Consider the following 19011-nt stretch of genomic DNA (forward strand, 5'->3'; position numbering starts at 1 on the left):
AAAGTACACACTTACACAAAGAACACACTTACACAAAGTACACACTGACACAAAGTACACACTTACACAAAGTACACACTTACACAAAGTACACTGACACAAAGTACACACTTACACAAAGTACACAATTACACAAAGGACACACTTACACAAAGTACACACTGACACAAAGTACACACTGACACAAAGTACACACTGACACAAAGTACACACTTACACAAAGTACTCACTTACACAAAGTACACACTTACATAAAGTACACACTTACACAAAGTACACACTGACACAAAGGACACACTGACACAAAGTACTCACTTACACAAAGTACACACTTACATAAAGGACACACTTACACAAAGTACACACTGACACAAAGGACACACTGACACAAAGTACTCACTTACACAAAGTACACACTTACATAAAGGACACACTTACACAAAGTACACACTGACACAAAGTACACACTGACACAAAGTACACACTGACACAAAGTACTCACTTACACAAAGTACACACTTACATAAAGTACACACTTACACAAAGTACACACTTACACAAAGTACACACTGACACAAAGGACACACTGACACAAAGTACACACTGACACAAAGTACACACTGACACAAAGTACACACTGACACAAAGTACACACTTACACAAAGTACACACTTGCTAGCTGACTCCACGTCGCTCTGATCACAAAATTCACCTTTTGGAGACTTGTGAAGACATGTAGAAATATGTAATCTCTTTTTTATCTGTTATTTTTCCTTTTATACATTTTTTACTTTCCTGATTTGTATTGGAGTTTTAAAAGACTTTGTCAGATGTTTTATAATTTTTGAATTTTCAATAAATGTCATATAATCTTGTGAAATCCTCCTGTTTTGATTGGGTTTCTTCACGACGCCCCGTGAGCCTCGGAGGTAAGCACTGACCCATCGCACTACGGCACACTGAAAAAAGAAACAGATGTTCACAGCTCATAGCACGTAGCAGCGACAGTAGAGGGGTAGCTGTTAAGGGCTTGGTACCTAATTATCCTAGGGGACGGGTATGTAGATAATCCTGGCAGCGCTCAGATGGACCCTTCCTCCTTGGCTGGGTGTTAGATGATTTTATTTTGAGCTGCGATCTTATAAGAAATATTAGACTAGAGGTGGGAAAGGAGGTCGCCCTCTGAGTTCTAGGAAATAGTAGACTAGTTAACTACAGCAGGTGATGAACTTCTCTTACCTGCAATAGGACCTTCATGCCCGTGGAGGACGCCCAACACTTTGTAGAGTATTTGACATTTTTGATAGATATAGTAACCCTAAAAAGGTCAAATATGGGACCTTTAATGTCCTATAAATATGAAGAGAAAACACCGTGCTACAAAGTACTTTACTCTACACGTCCTGTAGTTAGACTCTGTGTCCACTAGGTGGTGACATCTTCCTGACTCAGCATGTTTATCTGAGACTCATTTGGAAAAGATGAATCAGAGAACTCACTTCTTCAGAGCACTTTCAAACTTGATTTCATTTTTCATTTTGAAAAAGTGACGATAACTAAACATCCTGTATGAAGTGAATTCATCTGTATCGGATGGTGATGGCCAAGACAAATATGTTTACGGTTTGAGTCCCATCAAATTTTATTCTAAGTTTCCACAGGCGTCATCATCAGTCTGACGTCCAGCCTTCACCGTTGGACTTTGTCCTAACAAACAACCACTACAGTCGTCATGAATGCACAGCCAGCTCTGACCTCCACCTGAGGAGCAAGAAGTGTGGACGACAGGAACACGAGGAATACGAAGGAGAAATCCTTCCTTCCATGTCCCCCTCTCCCATTTTTCATATGGAAAATAATAAAAACGTCTGGAGATAAAATGTGTTATGAATTTGTGCTGTGCAAATAATGTTAGCTGGTTTGACTGATTGAACAGACGGGCCTTTATTTATTCTTTCTGCTAAACAAATAGTCCGTTAGGGCGAGATGTGCTGCTTGGCCAATGGGGGGAGACCGAGGGCCGACAAACTTTTACACAGCAGGATTCAAAATGTGCAAATTTTGCAATGACAGTAGGAAACCTCCCTGGGGGGCCCTATCTAACAGCACCCGCTGTCTTTTCTCTGCTGTGAGACGATGAATGTCAGTAAAGGGAATGTACCAAACCAAACTCCGTCCTGTGTTTCTTCATCCTCATTGAAGTTGGACTATCATCGATCAGGAATAAAAACCTGAATTATGTCACAAAAGTCAAACATCCAACGCAACGACACGTGAGGAAATATTTAAAAAAGGTCAAACAAACAAGAATCATTCACGTCCCACGAGGACCCGCCCTACTCTGTCTGTGATTGGCTGGTGAAAGGAGAGAGACAGGCAGACAGACCAACCAACAGAGAAAAGCAGGTTTCTTCCTGCCTCCATCATCTCTGCTTTTATTTCTTCTTCTGAGAAATATAATGACACTAAACTTGACATGTCATCGTAGTTACTGAACACTGGTGACTTTCATTTGACACAAACACACAAAGCTTATTAAATACCTCAATGTGTTGTCTGTTTTCTGTTCAGATTTAAAAAACTAATGAACTTAATAAAAGCTGGTCAGACACAGCTCATTTACATATTTAAAGCTACAGACACAGAAACAGCATGTTCTGAGCAGAGAGGGGGCGTGGTCAGACACAGCTCATTTACATATTTAAAGCTACAGACACAGAAACAGCCTGTTCTGAGCAGAGAGGGGGCGTGGTCAGACACAGCTCATTTACATATTTAAAGCTACAGACACAGAAACAGCCTGTTCTGAGCAGAGAGGGGGCGTGGTCAGACACAGCTCATTTACATATTTAAAGCTACAGACACAGAAACAGCCTGTTCTGAGTAGGGCTGAAATAGAGGGGTTTATAGACATGATCAAATACAGGATCAGAGTGGATTTACAACAACACACTTCACACACATGATGAAGAGGAGCGAGGACACTTCAGATTGATGGTGGTCTTCCTGTCAGAAGTGTCTGAAAGAGCCGTTTGTTCAGTCTGCAGCTCAGTGCTGATTCTGGACTCTGAACTCACAGCACAGGGGACTTTTACAAACTTCACTTTCACAGGAATATTGTGCCACTTCACAGTCACACGGGGCCTCTTAGGGAGCTTTCCTACACTCATTGCAATAGTTGCACATGTTGAGCCCCTGCTATGGTTTACAGTTGGTTAGCTCTTGGACGCCCCCTACTGGCCAGTCTGTTGACAAACATCAGAAATCCCTGATGTCTAAAAGGAAGAAGAAAGTGGTGGCTGTTGATCATTATGAAAACGTTTTGACTCTCTGCTGTCCACTCTTTGAAATAACACTCTGTATGTTCTGGCACATGGCTCCTCCTTTGTCATTACTGTGATCGTGGCGTCCTGCTGCTTCTCTTCCTGCTCATTTCCACGGTCGTCTACAAATGTCAGACATTTCTCACCAGTTTGTGCAACATGAAAAACATGCAGGCACCAAAACCACACTGTTCAACATCCTGTCATATCTGATATCAGTGCCCGCAAAGACGCAGACTTATCAACTCGTGCATCTCCTTCTGTTCTTATCTGGGACTCTGCCATGCAAATGAGAGCCAACATGCAGAGACGTCTTCAATGTAGCTGATGAAATGTAATGAATGTTTACATTTGAATGCAGGTTGTCACGTTGACAGAGAAGAAGCCCAGACAGCAAAGAGGTGAACATACAATAAGACATTCCAGTCAGACACGTCCCGTTTGTGTCCTTTAAGAGACGAAATACAGCAGAACTAAGTTTGTGTTGGAGCATCCAGGCTCCGCCCTCGTCCCTCCTCCACACATGCACACATTTACAGAGTGATGGGCTGATGTCCTAACCCTCACATATCCTGTGTTTAAGTCAAAACTCCAATGACAATATTCATGGGAGATTACTGTGTCTTTGAACACAGGGACAAATCAAGTTTGGGAAATTGTGTTGTCTGTTTTCTGTTCAGATTTAAAAAACTAATGAACTTAATAAAAGCTGGTCAGACACAGCTCATTTACATATTTAAAGCTACAGACACAGAAACAGCCTGTTCTGAGCAGAGAGGGGGTGTGGTCAGACACAGCTCATTTACATATTTAAAGCTACAGACACAGAAACAGCCTGTTCTGAGCAGAGAGGGGGCGTGGTCAGACACAGCTCATTTACATATTTAAAGCTACAGACACAGAAACAGCCTGTTCTGAGCAGAGAGGGGGCGTGGTCAGACACAGCTTATTTACATATTTAAAGCTACAGACACAGAAACAGCCTGTTCTGAACAGGGCTGAAATAGAGGGGTTTATAGACATGATCAAATACAGGATCAGAGTGGATTTACAACAACACACTTCACACACATGATGAAGAGGAGCTCTGACACTTCAGATTGATGATGGTCTTCCTGTCAGAAGTGTCTGAAAGAGGCGTTTGTTCAGTCTGCAGCTCAGTGCTGATTCTGGACTCTGGACTCACAGCACAGGGGACTTTTACAAACTTCACTTTCACAGGAATATTGTGCCACTTCACAGTCACACGGGGCCTCTTAGGGAGCTTTCCTACACTCATTGCAATAGTTGCACATGTTGAGCCCCTGCTATGGTTTACAGTTGGTTAGCTCTTGGACGCCCCCTACTGGCCAGCCTGTTGACAAACATCAGAAATCCCTGATGTCTAAAAGGAAGAAGAAAGTGGTGGCTGTTGATCATCATGAAAACGTTTTGACTCTCTGCTGTCCACTCTTTGAAATAACACTCTGTATGTTCTGGCACATGGCTCCTCCTTTGTCATTACTGTGATCGTGGCGTCCTGCTGCTTCTCTTCCTGCTCATTTCCACGGTCGTCTACAAATGTCAGACATTTCTCACCAGTTTGTGCAACATGAAAAACATGCAGGCACCAAAACCACACTGTTCAACATCCTGTCATATCTGATATCAGTGCCCGCAAAGACGCAGACTTATCAACTCGTGCATCTCCTTCTGTTCTTATCTGGGACTCTGCCCTGCAAATGAGAGCCAACATGCAGAGACGTCTTCAATGTAGCTGATGAAATGTAATGAATGTTTACATTTGAATGCAGGTTGTCACATTGACAAAGAAGAAGCCCAGACAGCAAAGAGGTGAACATACAATAAGACATTCCAGTCAGACACGTCCCGTTTGTGTCCTTTAACAGATGAAATACAGCAGAACTAAGTTTGTGTTGGAGCATCCAGGCTCCGCCCTCGTCCCTCCTCCACACATGCACACATTTACAGAGTGATGGGCTGATGTCCTAACCCTCACATATCCTGTGTTTAAGTCAAAACTCCAATGACAATATTCATGGGAGATTACTGTGTCTTTGAACACAGGGACAAATCAAGTTTTGGAAATTCAATCAAGATTTTGCACTGAGTTGTGAGTTGAGGGTGTTGATGTCTCTGAGTCCGGGGGGGGGGGGGGGTTCAGTGTTGGCAGAGAGAGTCGTGGGTGGTGGGCGGAGCTTCTGTGGTGCACTTCTGTGGTGCAGAGAGTCAGCGGGGGGGGCTCTGTGGTCGAAGCTGTTCCGGAATCTGCTCATGTGTGCGAGCAGCATCCATCCCTGAGAGCAGGGGAGTGAACATGGTGTGTGGGTGTGTGTGTGTGTGTGTGTGTGTGTGTGTGTGTGTGTGTGTGTGTGATGTCACAGGTGCAGCGCGACCTCTCTGTGTGGAGTCTGCATGTTCTCCCTGTGCATGGCGTGCGCTCTCTCCGGCTTCCTCCCACCGTCCAATCAGATGCTGCTTAGGTTACCTGCTGACTCTGAACTGTCTGGAGGTGTGAATGTGAGTGTCTGTCTCGACATGTCAGCTCTGTGATTGGCTGGTGAACAGTCCAGGGTGTAACCCCGCCTCTCACCTTATGACAGCTGGGATCAGCCTGTAACCCCCCCCCCCCCCCGCCCCCCCCCCCCCCCCCCTTCTTCTTGCTCTTTGTCTTATCTAATATGTTGATCACGTAAAGAGGCAGGAAGTGTAGTCATTAAAAACAGTGTGATCTGTGTGCTGGGCTCACTGCCTGCAGAGGACACTCTTCTTTCAGACCCTCCTCTTCTTCACATGTAAGTAGAGTCCTTCCTCAACATGTCTGCTAATGTTTGAGTGCTGCTGTCTTCTTCTTCTTCTTCTTCCACCTGCTAACATGTTTGATCGTCCGTAAAGTCCCAGCGAGAGAGGAGAGGAGCAGCCATGAGTTTGATCCGAGCAGCCAGTCTCTTCATCGTCCTCGTCCTCCTCTCTGTGTCAGGTACTTCACATCCACACTTTCACTCACTTTGGGACTAAAAAGAGGAAGTGTGGGAGGGATTCATGCACACTGAAGCTCACCTGTGTGAAAAGTGGATCAGCTTCAGGTGACTTGATTTGGAGCTGGACTTAAATGTGGTTGCAGGGAGACTCACATAGACTAAATAATGCAGGGACAAAACATCAAACAGGAAGTGTGAATGCACGGTACACGACTAAAAGTGAAGAAGAGCATCAATGTGTCTGTTCCAATCCAAACAGACACACACACACACACACACACACACACACACACACACACACACACACACAGATAAACACACATAGACACTCAGACACAAACACACACACACAGATAAACACACGTAGACACTCAGACACACACACACACACACACACACACACACACACACACACATAGACTCTCAGACACACACATAGACACAGGCACACAAACAGAAACACACACACACACACACAGACACACACACACACAGAAACACACTCACACACACGCAGACACACACACACAGAAACACACTCACACACACGCAGACAACACACACACACACACACACACGTAGACTCTCAGACACACACACACACAGACACAGGCACACAAACAGAAACACACACACAGATGCACACACACATAGACACTCAGACAGACACACACACACACACACACACACACACAGATAAACACACGTAGACACTCAGACACACACACACAGACATACACACACACAGACACACACACACACAGGTAGACACTCAGACACACACACACACACACACACACACACACACGGACGCACAGTCACTCAGACACACACACACGGACACACACACACACATAGACACTCAGACACACACACACACAGATAAACACACGTAGACACTCAGACACACACACACACTCAGACACACACACACATGTGGCATGGTGTGTTTTAATAGAGAACATATTTTTGCCCCTCTTTAAATTTTGAGGCTTCTAAAGACTAAACTGTGAAAACATCATCAAACTTCACTTCCTGTATTATTATTTGATCATCTGAGTGAATGTCCTTCGTATGGGTGATATTATTCCTGCTAAAGTCAGCCTGATCAGCAGAGGGCGCTCTAAGCTTCAGTGATCAACGTCTGTTCGTCTCCAAACATTTGATCATGTTTTCATGGCTGCCACTAAAATATGTGAAGGTGATCAGAGACACTGACATGTGAGCAGGTTTAATCTGTGATGAACCTTAACGAGTGTAAACTGTGCTAACACATCTAAAGTCTCTCTCTGTACTCTTATTAAAGGCCTGAGCTCAGGGCAGCTACAATAACCCGGCTCATGGTTTCTGTACCTTGAACAGCAAGAAGAACAAAGTCAACTAGACAATTCCAGCAGAAATTGTGAGGCTGGTTGCCGTCTGTGTTTCTGAGTTAAACTGCAGTAAGACTGTTGAACTGTAGTCAGCTAACAGCTAAGACAGAACTCTGTCCCACTGCTATGGTCCCACTCAAACGATGATGTCATCACTCTAACTCTGAATACCTGCTGCTCACTGATTGGTTGACATTCAGCTTTGATCTGCCAAACTGCCAGAACATTCTATCAGTGTATTTGAATGGGCTTACCACTGCTCGCAAAACCTCAAATATTTTGAAAACCAAACATGATATCATCGATCCATTTGGACTGTGAGCGACAGCTCAAATAAGCGCACGTTTCGATGTATTTTATTTTCATCTAGCATTCAGACTGAGACCACAGTGGCAATTTTAAAACATGAGTAAAAACTGTGAAATTCTGGACATCAGTTAGAGTGAGAGCCCAATGTGTGTGTATGTGGTGCGTGACTGTCAAACAAATGTCTCTCCTGAGAGACTGTAACATTTTATTTTTTTACTTTTTGCTTTATGAGTGAGAGGACACTCAGAGCTTTCTTTTGATGTATTTTGTTTGTATATGTGAGCAACAATGACTTCAGGATGGCGATTTACAAATATGTTTCCAAAACTGACGTTTTTGGCAGTTACACTCTAGGATTTGAATTTTTGCCATTCATTTTCAATGGGGTGAATTTTTTGTCGTTTAAACTCGATTTGTGTCCAAACCGTGTGACCGAAGTTTCAAACAAAGTAATAACACCCATGTCGTGACCGAGCCGCTCGTTTTGATACCTTTTTTGTGTACATGGCGCAAACGCTGTGGGAGGAGTAGCGTGCCAAAATCTGAGGATATAAGAATAATTAAAACCGCAAGCGGTGATGAAGGGACCGAAGCACCCCACGCATGTCGGCGCGTGTCGCGACCGCGAGAGTACGACCGAGGCCAAGCAGCAGGCCTTACAGTCATCGAAGGTTAAAAAATTGGAGTGCGCCGAGACATCAAAGTTTGATGGTACGCCGTGGCCACGCCCCTTGACGAAATAACGTGCAGAGCACAACATGTCTAGAACACACTAAGATTGAGTTTGCGATGATCGGATAAACGCTTTTGGAGGAGTTCGTTCAGATAGCTAACCTGTAAACCGCGAATTTTAGCCATTCAAAAAAAATATGGAGGACTTCCTGTTGGGTTTTGACCATGGGTGTAAGAGGATTTTATGTAGCGCCTGTCATGCCCAATGAGCATAAAAAATCTCATGCATGTAGGACAAAGAAACCTCTATGGGGAGGCCATTTTTAAGATTTCATGGGGGCGCCACTGAGTCATTTAGCCACGCCCACTTACTATAACAACATGACAAGTTTAACTTTTCCCCAGGGATCATGTGTCTGATGTTTGGTGACTCTACACCTTTATTAAGCACTGTAACAAACTACTTCCTGTTTGTGACAAACAACGCGTATGTACGACCACACCCTTTAACGAAATAACGTGCAGAGCACAACGAGAGATCTTCAACATGTCAAGATCACACTGACATTGTCATCGTGTCAATCGGATAATTGCTTTTGGAGGAGTTCGTTCAAATAGCTAACCTGTGAAACGCGAATTTTCGCCATTAAAAAAAAATATGGCGGACTTCCTGTTTAATATTGACTATGGGTGTGAGAGGATTTTTTGTAGGTCCTGACATTATGAACGTACCAAAAAATTGTCATGTATGTAAAAGAAAAAAACCTCTATGGGGAGGCCTTTCAGAAAGGTAAAATATGGGTGCGCCGAGACATCAATGTTTGATGGTACGCCATGGCCACGCCCTTAAACGAAATAACGTGCAGAGCACAACGAGAGATCTTCAACATGTCTGGAATACACTGACACTGAGTTTACGATGATCGGATAAACGCTGTTGTAGGAGTTCGTTCAAATAGCTAACCCGTGAAAGAGGAATTTAAGCAGTTTTTATTGCATTCAAAAAAATATGGTGGACTTCCTGTTGGGTTTTGACCATGGGTGTAAGAGGATTTTATGTAGCTCCTGACATGCCCAATGAGCATAAAAAAAATTGTGTATGTAGGACAAAAAAACCTCAATGGGGAGGCCTTTTTGAAAATCTCAAGGGGGCGCCACTGAGTCATTTAGCCACGCCCACTTTTTGTGCCAACATGTCTAGTTTCATTTGTCCACTGGGATCATGTGTGTGATGTTTGATGAATGTATGACTATATTAAGACCCCTAACAAACTACTTCCTGTTTGTGACGAACAACGCGTCCGTATGACCACGCCCTTTGAGGAAATAACGTGCGGAGCACAACAAGAGATCTTCAACATGTCAAGAACAAGCAGATACTTAATTTGCGTCCATCGAAAAAACACTTTTGGAGGAGTTCGTTCAAATAGCTAACCTGTGAAACGCAAGTTTTCGCCATTGAAAAAAAATATGGCGGACTTCCTGTTTGGCTTTAACTATGGGCGTAAGAGGATTTTATGTGAGATCTCGCATGCTTAATGTGTATAAAAATGTTCATGCACGTACGACGAAAAAACGTCAATGGAGAGGCCCTTTTGAAAATTTGAAGGGGGCGCCACTGAGTCATCTTGCGAAAAAAATTTACGAAATGACGAGAATATCAAATTTTTCGCCAGACCCGATGATGTTGGAGATTTTGATGAGTTTTCATTCACGTTCAAGTCGTCAAAAGTGGCTCCAAAGATGAGGAAGAAAAAAGAAAACAAAAATAATCATTTGAAAAACAATAGGGTCCTTCGCACTGGTCAGTGCTTCGGTCCCTAATTAAAACCGCAAGCGGTGATGAAGGGACCGAAGCACCCCACGCATGTCGGCGCGTGTCGCGACCGCGAGAGTGCGACCGCGGGAGTGCAGCCGCGACACGAGGCCAAGCAGCAGGCCTTACAGTCATCGAAGGTTAAAAAATTGGAGTGTGCCGAGGCATCAAAGTTTGATGGTACGCCGTGGCCACGCCCCTTGACGAAATAACGTGCACAGCACAACGAGAGATCTTCAACATGTCCAGAACACACTGACACTGAGTTTACGATACTCGGATAAACGCTTTTGGAGGAGTTCGTTCAAATAGCTAACCTGTGAACCGCGAATTTCAGCCATGCAAAAAGAATATGGCGGACTTCCTGTTTGGTTATGACAATGCGTGTAAGAGGATTTTATGTAGCTCCTGACATGCCCAATGAGAATAAAAAAATTGTGTATGTAGGACAAGAAAACCTCAATGGGGAGGCCTTTTTGAAAATTTCAAGGGGGCGCCACTGAGTCATATAGCTACGCCCACTTTTTGTGCCAAGATGTCTAGTTTTATTTTCCCACTGGGATCATGTGTGTGATGTTTGATGAATGTGTGACTATATTAAGGCTCGTAACAAACTACTTCCTGTTTGTGACGAACAACGCGTCCGTATGACCACGACCTTTGAGGAAATAACGTGCAGAGCACAACGAGAGATCTTCAACATGTCTAGAACACACAGACCATGACGTTTTGTCAATCGGATAAACGCTTTTATAGGAGTTCTTTCAAATAGGTAACCTGTGAAACGCGAATTTTCGCCATTAAAAAAAAATATGGCGGACTTCCGGTTTAGTTTTGACTATGTGTGCAAGAGGATTTATTGTAGTTCCTGACATTTTTAACATACAAAAAAATTGTCATGCATGTCAGAGAATAAAACCTCTATGGGGAGGTCTTTCAGAAAGGTAAAATAGGGGTGAGCCGAGACATCAATGTTTGATGGTACGCCATGGCCACGCCCTTCAACGAAATAACGTGCGGAGCACAACGAGAGATCTTCAACATGTCTAGAATACACTGACACTGAGTTTGCGATGATCGGATAAACGCTGTTGTAGGAGTTCGTTCAAATAGCTAACCTGTGAAACGTGAATTTCGGCCATTTTTGTTGCATTCAAAAAAATATGGCGGACTTCCTGTTTGGTTATGACGATAGGTGTAAGAGGATTTTATGTAGCTCCTGACATGCCCAATGAGCATAAAAATTTTTGTGTATGTAGGACAAAAAAACCTAAATGGGGAGGCCTTTTTGAAATTTTCAAGGGGGCGCCACTGAGTCATTTAGCCACGCCCACTTTTTATGCTAGGATGTCTAGCTTTACTTTTCCACTGGGAACATGTGTCTGATGGTTGGTGAGTGTATGACTATATTAAGGCCCATAACAAACTACTTCTTGTTTGTGACGAACGACGCGTCCGTATGACCACGCCCTTTGAGGAAATAACGTGCAGAGCACAACGAGAGATCTTCAACATGTCCAGAACACACTAAGATTGAGTTTGCGATGATCGGATAAACGCTTTTGGAGGAGTTCGTTCAGATAGCTAACCTGTAAACCGCGAATTTCAGCCATTCAAAAAAAATTTGGTGGACTTCCTGTTGGGTTTTGACCATGGGTGTAAGAGGCTTTTATGTATCTCCTGACATGCCCAATGAGCATAAACAATTTCATGCACGTAGGCCAAAAAAACCTCTATAGGGAGGCCTTTTTGAAAATTTCAAGGGGGCGCCACTGAGTCATTTAGCCACGCCCACTTTTTGTGCCAACATGTCTAGTTTTATTTTCCCACTGGGATCATTTGTGTGATGTTTGATGAATGTGTGACTATATTAAGGCTCGTAACAAACTACTTCCTGTTTGTGACGAACAACGCGTCCGTATGACCACGCCCTTTGAGGAAATAATGTGCAGAGCACAACGAGAGATCTTCAACATGTCAAGATCACACTGACATTCTCATTGTGTCGGATAATTGCTTTTGGAGGAGTTCGTTCAAATAGGTAACCTGTGAAACGCGAATTTTCGCAATTGAAAAAAAATATGGCGGACTTCCTGTTTGGCTTTGACTATGGGCATAAGAGGATTTTATGTAGGTCCTGACATTATGAACGTACAAAAAAATTGTCATGCATGTAAAAGAAAAAAACCTCTATGGGGAGGCCTTTCAGAAAGGTAAAATATGGGTGCGCCGAGACATCAATGTTTGATGGTACGCCATGGCCACGCCCTTAAACGAAATAACGTGCGGAGCACAATGAGAGATCTTCAACAGGTCTAGAATGCACTGACACTGAGCTTGCGATGATCGGATAAACGCTGTTGGAGGAGTTCGTTCAAATAGCTAACCTGTGAAAAAGGAATTTCGGCCATTTTTGTTGCATTCAAAAAAATATGGCGGACTTCCTGTTTGGTTATGACTATAGGTGTAAGAGGATTTTATGTAGGTCCTGACATGCCCAATGAGCATAAAAAAAATTGTGTATGTAGGACAAAAAAACCTCAATGGGGAGGCCTTTTTGAAAATGTCAACATGTCGAGAACACACTGAAATTCTCATTGTGTCCATCGGATAATTGCTTTTGGAGGAGTTCGTTCAAATAGCTAACCTGTGAAACGCGAATTTTCGCCATTGAAAAAAAATATGGCGGACTTCCTGTTTGGTTTTGACTATGGGTGTAAGAGGATTTTATGTGAGATCTCGCATGCTGAATGTACCTAAAAATTTTCGTGCACGTACGATGAAAAAACATCAATGGGGAGGCCCTTTTGAAAATTTGAAGGGGGCGCCACTGAGTCATTTTGCGAATTTTTCTTACGAAATGATGAAAATATCAAATTTTTCGCCAGACCCGATGACGTTGGAGATTTTGGTGAGTTTTCATTCACGTTCAAGCCGTCAAAAATGGCTCCAAAGAGGCGGAAGAAAGAAAAAAATAAAATAAAAATAATCGTAAGGATTACAATAGGGTCCTTCGCACTGGTCAGTGCTTCGGTCCCTAATAAGAAGAATATTTACAATAGTAGTCGTGTGGTTTGACTTTCAGGCAACCAGCCTAATAATCTAAAACATGTCAATACAAAATATAATGATGTTTTCTTCTGTAATGTGGTACATTTCATTATTTCCATGAAACAACATGCAGTTTGTACTGACTGATTTTGTGTTTTCAATCTGTAACCTGTTTTATCTTTTTCTCTTTAGTGAATGCTAAAACTTCCCACCTGTCTATAATCCACAGGACAAAATAAGCTTTACAGCTCCAAACTATATTTCATTTAAATAACCAATACACCCAACGTGCATGTCAAGAATCCAGTTACCTGATTTAAATGTGTTTTTCATATACTATATTATAAAATGCAAGTCTTTATAACATAATTAAACTTATACTAATAATTACAGACGATAAGCAACATTTTGATTTTGGGACAGTTCAAATTTTGTTCGGGACGGTTGAAATAGTTTTTCGGGACGGTGTAGAGAAAAGTTAGTCTGGAACCCTGATACACACAGACACACAAACAAACACACACACACACACACACAATCAACAAATACGCACACACACACACACAGTAGACCTTGAATTTCCCTCGGCGTCAATAAACTATCTATCTAGACTGTGCTCTCTCTGTACAACCTGCAGTCCCTCCAGTGTCCACTAGAAGTACAGGAAGTCACATACACACCCATTTAAAAAAGTCTTTATATATTTTTGAGTCTTTAAAGTGATTACAGTCTGATAGAATCATGATCAGATGATTTTTAGATGTTGAGATATGTTGAGGTTTTATTTGTTCTTCTTAAAGTTCTGAATGTTGATGGTTGTTCCTGATGTGTTCTGTGTTGCAGCGGTTCAGGTTCAGGATGTCTGGACTGTGAGGTGCTCTCCTGAGGAGATCTGTGCCAATAAAGGATCGACTGTGAAGATGAGCTGCACCATGATACCCCCAGAGGGAATAAACCAGGAAGTTAACACACAGGAAACATTTTGGTCTAAAGGTCCTAAATATGATGATGTTAGAGAAGACCCCCGGTATTCAGGCCGTGTGCAGAGTACCTGTGTGAGGAACAACTGTACTCTGACCATCACAAACGTGACAGAGACAGACAGTGGTAGATTCGTGTTTCAGAGAAACATGAGCAGATATTCAGAGGAAGGTTGGGTTGACCTGAAAGTCACAGGTAATATTTCAGACTTTATTCTCTGAGCTCAGTTTCTAACATGCTGTATATACATGTATTTACTTCTTCATGTTTGTGTGCTGATATTTCTACTCATGTTCAGATCTCAAGGTGGAGGTGAGAAGACGAGATGAGACTAGACTCATCTTTAGGTGTGAGCACACATGTCCTGATGATACCTCCTTCATCTGGTTCAAGAATGGAGAAGATATCAAAAATGAAACATCACGTGATTATTCATCCAATCAGGTTCTTCATACAGACAGTTATTCCTGTGCTGTACGAGGACAAGAGAAGTTCCCGTCTCCTCCAGTGTGTGAGTTTATTTACAGTCTTCACTGATTCATACCATCACACACACAAATACACACACACACACACACACACACACACACACACACACACACACACACACACACACACACACACACACACTCAGTAGACTGTGCTCTCTTTGTACAAATATAAACATTAAATATGAAGAATTCACTAAAAATATAAAGAAGTAATTAAAGACTAATATGTACGAGACTAAATAAGATAATAGTGCAGTGGTGAGTAGTGCAAGAGGATGAAGTAAATGCTAAACAACAACCTGCAGTCCCTCCAGTGTCCACTAGAAGTACAGGAAGTCACATACACACCCATTTAAAAAAGTCTTTATATATTTTTGAGTCTTTAAAGTGATTACAGTCTGATAGAATCATGATCAGATGATTTTTAGACGTTGAGATATGTTGAGGTTTTATTTGTTCTTCTTAAAGTTCTGAATGTTGATGGTTGTTCCTGATGTGCTCTGTGTTGCAGCGGTTCAGGTTCAGGATGTCTGGGGTGTGAGGTGCTCTCCTGTTTGGATCTGTGCCAATATAGGATCGACTGTGAAGATGAGCTGCACCATGATACCCCCAGAGGGAATAAACCAGGAAGTTAACACTCAGGAAACATTTTGGTCTGCTAAATATCCTAAATATGATGTAGATGTTAAAGAAGACCCCCAGTATTCAGGCCGTGTGCAGAGTACCTGTGTGAGGAACAACTGTACTCTGACCATCACAGATGTGAGACGGACAGACGGGAGTGGATACGCGTTTCAGAGAAACATGAGCAGAGATTCAGAGATATCTGGGGTCAACCTGAGAGTCAGAGGTAATATTTCAGACTTTATTCTCTGAGCTCAGTTTCTAACATGCTGTATATACATGTATTTACTTCTTCATGTTTGTGTGCTGATATTTCTACTCATGTTCAGATCTCAAGGTGAAGGTGATCAGACAAGATGAGACTGGACTCATCTTTAGGTGTCAGCACAGATGTGCTGGTGATCCCTCCTTCATCTGGTTCAAGAACGGAGAGGAAATCAAACATGAAACATCACGTGATTATTCATCCAATCAGATTCTTCATACAGACAGTTATTCCTGTGCTGAACGAGGACAAGAGAAGTTCCCGTCTCCTCCAGTGTGTGAGTTTATTTACAGTCTTCACTGACTCACACACACACGCACACACACACATACACAAACACATATACACATATACACACACACACACACACAAACACACACACAGCCTTTAAAGGACCAAAGCTGTTCAATATAACACGTCCACCATCATCTGATGTGAGTGTAAACACTCTCTCTGATTCTCCTCCAGATGCTCCAAAGCTTCCCTCTGTGTCACTGAGTTCCCACGGTGAGATAAAGGAGGGCTCTTCAGTCAATCTGACCTGTAGCAGCGATGCTAACCCAGCAGCTAATTACACCTGGTACAAGGTGGACGGACCTCTAAACCCTCATCACACATCTTCAGGAGCAACGCTTGTCTTCAGCTCCATCCAGTCCTCTGACTTCGGGGAGTTTTACTGTGAAGCTGAGAACACGCTGGGGAGAACGACCTCCAAACACGTCTCTGTCAACCTCCCATGTGAGTAAAACACTCATTAAATAGAGTGATATAAAGATACTTCTACCTACCAACCAAGCAGCAACCTCCACTGTTGAAACATGAAGCTGAAGCAGAAATATAAACTCCTGCAGTTCCTGGAGTGTCCACTAGAGGCTGGCTGCAGCAGCACAGGAAGTCACATACACACCCATTCAAACAGCCTGTTTTGGATCAGAGTTATTCACAATAAGGCGTGTAGCTGAGCTGATTGACAGGAGGGCGCCGTGTAACGGTTTGTCAGGAGGCTTAAAACCCGCCTCAGCTCTCAGCCTGTCGTTAGCTTGACTCAGAGTTAGCAGTCTGTCGTTAGCTTGACTCAGAGTTAGCAGTCTGTCGTTAGCTTGACTCAGAGATAGCAGTCTGTCGTTAGCTTGACTCAGAGTTAGCAGCCTGTCGTTAGCTTGACTCAGAGTTAGCAGCCTGTCGTTAGCTTGACTCAGAGTTAGCAGCCTGTCGTTAGCTTGACTCAGAGTTAGCAGCCTGTCGTTAGCTTGACTCAGAGTTAGCAGCCTGTCGTTAGCTTGACTCAGAGTTAGCCTGACTCAGCACAAAAAGTGAAAAGGAGCTGAAGTGTTTGATGCTGAGCGCCATGAAGTGGAGCAGCTGAATGTGTGTCTCTTCAGCCGGAGTTTCTCCTCCAGCCTCCTCGTATTGATGTGTGAACAGGGAGATTAGAGGAGCAGTCATCCTGACAGGAAGTAGAAAGTTGAAGGAGGTCAGAAGTGAAAACAGTGTAATCCTTGTCTCGTCCATGGTGTCAGACTGAATGATGAACAGAGAGGATCACAGAAAGGAAAAGTGATGTTTCAGTCTCATCCTTCCTCTCAAGTGTCTCACATATCTCTCTTTCATTCTTAGGGATCTCAGACTCAGTAAAAACCATCCTCAGGTGGACTCTGCTGCCCCTCTTGTTGAGTCTTCTGCTCGTCCTGGCTCTGTGGACGAGGTCAAACCATCAACATTCATTCTGTTCTTTATGACCGCCATCTTGTTCTATGTGGATTTATTGTTTTCTGATTGAACTCAGGTGGAAGAAAAGTGTGAACTCCACCACTGAACCAGACGAACCAGCAGAGATGATCGAGGTGAGAGAGAGAGAGAGAGAGAGAGAGAGAGAGAGAGACAGAGAGAGAGAGAGACAGGGAGAGACAGAGAGAGAGAGAGAGAGAGAGAGACAGAGAGAGAGAGAGAGACAGAGAGAGAGAGAGAGAGAGACAGAGAGAGAGAGATAGAGAGAGACAGAGACAGAGAGAGACAGAGAGACAGAGAGAGACAGACAGAGAGACAGAGAGAGAGAGATAGAGAGAGACAGAGACAGAGAGAGACAGAGAGACAGAGAGAGACAGACAGAGAGACAGAGAGAGAGAGAGCTCTGACTGACTTTCTGTCCATCACTGATGAAATCTATTTCTGATCAAATCTTCTCCCCTCAGTTCGACGTCCTGTGTGAGAACGTGTCGGCCGACACTGCAGCACAGACAGAAGCTGCAGAGGAGCAGGAAGACATGCTGGAGAGGAGAGGAGACGAGGAGAGAGGAGACGAGGAGAGAGGAGACGAGGAGAGAGGAGACGAGGAGACAAGGAGACGAGGAGACGAGGAGACAAGGAGACGAGGAGAGAGGAGAGGAGACGAGGAGAGAGGAGAGGAGGAGAGAGGAGAGGAGGAGAGAGGAGACGAGGAGACAAGGAGACGAGGAGAGAGGAGACGAGGAGACGAGGAGAGAGGAGAGCTGTGAAGGTTGGAGCCTCCTGCACTGAAACAAACAAACACACTTCACTTTCAGAGTCACAGTTACAACTTTAGTTTGATTTGATTTCATAGATGCAGCTGAACCTCAAATCTGATCCAGAGAGGAGAGGAGACGAGGAGAGGAGAGAGGAGACGAGGAGAGGAGACGAGGAGAGGAGACGAGGAGAGAGGAGAGGAGACGAGGAGACGAGGAGAGGAGGAGAGAGGAGAGGAGACGAGGAGACGAGGAGAGGAGGAGAGAGGAGAGGAGACGAGGAGGCAAAAGCAGAGGAGACGAGGAGGCGAGAGGAGACTAGAGAAGACGAGGAGGCGAGAGGAGACTAGAGAAGACGAGGAGGCGAGAGGAGGCGAGAGGAGACTAGAGAAGACGAGGAGGCGAGAGGAGACAAGATGAGATAAGGAGACGAGGAGGTGAGATAAGGAGGCGAGAGAGCCCCCATGCTGATGTCTGAGGATGGTCAAAGGAGTCGTAACAAACAGACGTCACATCGCTCCAAAGCAACATGTGATTATTTGTAACTCAAGTGAAGAATTAATTTGTGCTTTAAATGGTGATGAGATCCAGAGAGACTGAATCAGCTGATTCTGCTGTTAATACCACCTTAAAAACTCCAAT

The 19011-nt window shown here is 43.7% G+C and overlaps 1 protein-coding gene and 1 long non-coding RNA gene across 2 annotated transcripts in view; one reads left to right on the top strand and one right to left on the bottom strand.

Annotated features, from left to right (window-relative positions):
* Window positions 1–18164, top strand: part of LOC306824776 (B-cell receptor CD22-like) — a 22737-nt gene extending 4573 nt beyond the window's left edge. Inside the window, exons 4-8 of the mRNA XM_079345121.1 lie at window positions 14369–14701; window positions 14805–15017; window positions 16355–16624; window positions 17504–17730; window positions 18079–18164. Coding sequence (XP_079201247.1) covers window positions 14369–14701; window positions 14805–15017; window positions 16355–16624; window positions 17504–17625 — 938 coding nt within the window. The 3' untranslated portion in view covers window positions 17626–17730; window positions 18079–18164. The remainder of the gene's footprint in view (window positions 1–14368; window positions 14702–14804; window positions 15018–16354; window positions 16625–17503; window positions 17731–18078) is intronic.
* LOC306825046 lies at window positions 2404–5358 on the bottom strand. Its single transcript, XR_013779213.1, has 2 exons — window positions 4023–5358; window positions 2404–2581 (listed from the first exon to the last, which is right to left on the bottom strand). It is a non-coding gene; the product is annotated as an uncharacterized lncRNA (long non-coding RNA).
* Window positions 18165–19011: the final 847 nt, after the last annotated feature.

Source organism: Symphodus melops (genome assembly GCF_947650265.1).
Source record: "Symphodus melops genome assembly, chromosome: 1".
Classification (NCBI taxonomy): Eukaryota; Metazoa; Chordata; class Actinopteri; order Labriformes; family Labridae; genus Symphodus; species Symphodus melops.